Genomic DNA, 3,740 nt, shown 5'->3' with positions numbered 1-3,740 from the left:
AAAAACAAATAAACACGAACGATTATTAGCTCGTCGAAATAAACCTGCAGAAAATAAACAACAATTTATATCACAGCCGCCAAACAAAAAATCTGTTTTTTCACATGATTTATGCAAGGCTATGATGTGTGCAAACATTCCTTTACATAAAATTTCTAATGTTCAATTCCGATCGTTTCTTGAAAAATATACTCTAAATGACATCCCTAGTGTATCAACGTTGAGGAAAACTTATACAAACGATTGCTATTTAGAAGCTATTGATCAAATTAGAAAAGACGTTGTAGGAAATAAAATATGGGTTTCTATAGATGAAACGACAGATGTGGAAGGGAGATATATTGCAAACGTAATAATCGGAACTCTACTGAAGGATAGACCCGGAAAAACATATTTACTAAATACTGAAGTTTTAGAAAAAGCCAATTTTTCTACAATAACCAAACTTTTTGACAGCTCAATGTTTCTCCTGTGGCCCAATGGTGTTCGTCATGATAACGTCCTCCTATTTTTAAGCGATGCTGCGCCATACATGAAGAAAGCAGGTACAACTATCAAGGCTTTGTACTCCAAGATGATCCATATTACTTGTATAACACACGGATTACATAGAGTGGCAGAAAATATTCGGAGTCATTTTCCTAGAGTTGATAAATTAGTGGCAAAAGGAAAGCAAGTATTTTTAAAAGCACCTTCACGTGTTTTATTTTTTAAGACAGAAGCTCTCGGAGTCCCTCTTCCTCCGAACCTGTACTTACACGTTGGGGTTCTTGGATTGAAGCTACTTCTTATTACTGCCAATATTTTAAGCAAGTACGAGATGTTATGCAACATTTTGATTCTAACGATGCTGTAGCTATAAAAGAATCTCAAGCCCTTCTAAATGAAATTTCAATGGAACCAAATTTGACTTTTATACATTCAAATTATGGGTTTTTACCATCAACCATAACTAAATTAGAATCACAAGGTGTATCACTAACTGATTCAGTAACAACAGTAATGTTCACAAAAAATAAATTGGACGAAGTAGCGGGTGACGTTGGAATGAAAATATTAAAAAAACATTAGTTGTGCAATGCAATAATTTATCAGGTAAGAGAAAAATGTTCTTAAAACTATTTTTGCATTAATATATTTAATATTTATTTTAAGGATAAATCCAAAATTCGAGATTGAAGAAAACCATACTAACAATCGGCGATCATTCGACGTAGAAAATATTTAAAACAAAATTAATTGTGCAATACAATGGTTTTTATATTTCTTTTATATCTAATTTTTTTATTTTACTATAATATAATTCAATTTTTTTTTGTGCATATTATCTTGCATATTTAATGAATTTGAATGCATATTTTCAATTTTTTATGTGCATATTTGCATGCATATTTTTCCAATTTTACCTCCTATAACTTCTCTGCCTTAGTCATAATCGTACAAACATAAAATAGGTGGCAAATTTAGTTATATAGATATGTTCATCATAATCAAATTCCATTTTTTTTTAAGTAGGAAATAGACACATAATTAAACATTCATTATGTATATTATAAACGCACGCCAACAGTAAGATGTCTTACTCGTATGTGAATGTGAGCAGTTTTGAACTGTTAAGGTACGTTTTCCCTGCAGCGTCCAAACGCAGCGTCAGACGCATTGTTACTAGGTACATGCATTTTAGTTGTGACTGTTTTCCTACTTGCGTTTAACGCAGCGCGTCGGTAAATGTCGCAGTGCGTCCGGACGCAGTATTAGTCTGGACTAGTGTCGCGTACGAACCTCTTGCGTCAAAAGTTTGATAATGTCGAAAAAATTTGTTTTTTCCTCAACTGAGGACGAAATTTTAATTGAATATGTCCAACAAAATAGGGAAATTTTTGACAGTGCTCACCCTAAGCATAAAGATATTCATTTTAAAGAAAAAATTTGGAAAATTATTTCTGAAAAAGTCGGTAGAACAGGTACGTACTTAATATAATTGTCTGATTATGTACTAATTAGATCACTAAAATCATATTGAATGTATATTATTGAATGTAATTACTAAATACTACTTTATTTTAAATACAAGTTATGATTATATAATTGTTATTATTATAATCTTTTTAATTATGGTAGTTTAAATACTTAAATAGTTCAATAATTAATTATTTATTAGTTAATAGTAGTATACCTAAATAGTTTAATTTTTTATAGATGAAGACTGCAAAAAAAGGTGGAGGAACATAAGAGATACATATATGAAACAGAAAAAAAAACTATCGACTGGTTCAGCAACTTCTGAAAAAGTGAATAGGACACTCTCATACTTATCGTTTATGGATTCAGTTGAATACGAGAGAAAGTAATGAAAATATTTTTTTTAATTATTAATAATGTACTGAAATTAAAGTTCAAAAATTAAAGGACTACATCAAACGTCAAAAATCAAGAAAATGATAATTCTTTGTCAACTGCTGAAGACGGAGATGACACACAAAATCATACGCTAAACGACGAGGAAACATTCGAATCTCCAAATACATGTTCAGATTTACCATCAATATCATCGTACGCAGGAAAACGGATTAGGTCCAAAGAGGATAAAATAAGTGCAATATTATCAAAAAGATCAAAAGAAACGGATAATTTATTATCCAAAATCCAGGCACAAAATGAGATTTTAGTCTCAAGTATTGGTAATCAGCATGAGGATAGTGTAGATCTGTTTTTTAAAAATATTTCGACGTCGGTAAAAAAACTACCACCGCGTGCCATAAACGAAGCAAAGCTGCAAATCTTAACTCTTGTCAGCCACTTGGAAGATAAATATTCTAACTTTCAACCACAAGTTGGTCCACAACCTCAAGTATATCAGCCCCAATATTTCGATTATCAATTTCCATCTCAACAGAGTCACGTGGCACAACCAAGTCCATCGCCATCCACTTCGTCATCATCGCATGGATTTGAACTATACAAGACGCATAATTATGAAGATGACAATTAAATAATTTTTTCTTTCGATATCATTAATATTAATTAATAATATTTTTTTAATCATTTTAGAAGTTGATTATTTTTATTTTTATTTTTACGATTAGATTTACGATATATTGGAAATTACTTTTATTTTGTTAATTTTGTTATGAAAATACAAAAATACAAAAATTACTGCGTCTAGACGCATGCAGAGAAAACGGGCGTACGTTGCGTCTTGACGCTGCGTCTAGGCGGCTCGATTTTCTGCGTTTGGACGCTGCGTCTGGACGCTGCAGGGAAAACGTACCTTTAGAATACGCCAATCATGAATAACATTTTGATTCCAAATTTAGAAGTTACAACAAATGATTAAAATCTATTTAGGTAGTCGAAAATAAATGTAAACCGGTATTATGACGGCACTTGAAAAACGATTCCGAGTAAAAGATATCGAATGGGTCAGTTTATTTATAAATTATTTGAAATTTGTAAGAAACAGCTTCATGATATCGTATACATGTTCCATTGTAATATCATGTCACTGATAAATCATAAACATTTAAAGAATGTTAGTTGTTGACACGAAAAATATTATTTTTATAAAACAGTTATAGAATATCGTGCTGATGTTAATTGGTAATGTTTTCTTGAAACCTGAATTCAACATAGCATCAATGTTTTGTAACTTCCAATGCACATCGCGATCGCGCCGCAGGAGCAAATACGTGAGAGGCGATTTCGCCGCGAGGAAGATCATGCTGTCGGAGAAGACGGGC

At 31.8% G+C, this 3,740-nt stretch overlaps 1 protein-coding gene across 1 annotated transcript; it reads left to right on the top strand.

The window, feature by feature from the left end:
- Positions 1-1,790: 1,790 nt before the first annotated feature.
- On the top strand, positions 1,791-2,992 carry LOC112680061. The gene is made up of 3 exons (XM_025550055.1): positions 1,791-1,964; positions 2,200-2,347; positions 2,410-2,992. The coding sequence occupies exons 1-3, from the start codon at positions 1,805-1,807 to the stop codon at positions 2,990-2,992; spliced, it is 891 nt and encodes a 296-aa protein (XP_025405840.1). The 5' UTR covers positions 1,791-1,804.
- Positions 2,993-3,740: the final 748 nt, after the last annotated feature.

The sequence above is a fragment of the Sipha flava genome, unplaced genomic scaffold (genome assembly GCF_003268045.1).
Source record: "Sipha flava isolate LNK unplaced genomic scaffold, YSA_version1 17327_pilon_pilon, whole genome shotgun sequence".
Classification (NCBI taxonomy): Eukaryota; Metazoa; Arthropoda; class Insecta; order Hemiptera; family Aphididae; genus Sipha; species Sipha flava.
Note: the sequence above shows the minus strand (reverse complement) of the source record. Positions and strands in the feature narration are given on the sequence as shown.

Bases quoted from the DNA above. Each gene is read 5' to 3' on its own strand.
- LOC112680061 (XM_025550055.1), top strand. From the start codon at position 1,805: ATGTCGAAAAAATTTGTTTTTTCCTCAACTGAGGACGAAATTTTAATT. The intron at 1,965-2,199 runs GTACGTACTTAA...AATTTTTTATAG, and splicing joins TGAAAAAGTCGGTAGAACAG to ATGAAGACTGCAAAAAAAGG. The intron at 2,348-2,409 runs GTAATGAAAATA...CAAAAATTAAAG, and splicing joins TCAGTTGAATACGAGAGAAA to GACTACATCAAACGTCAAAA.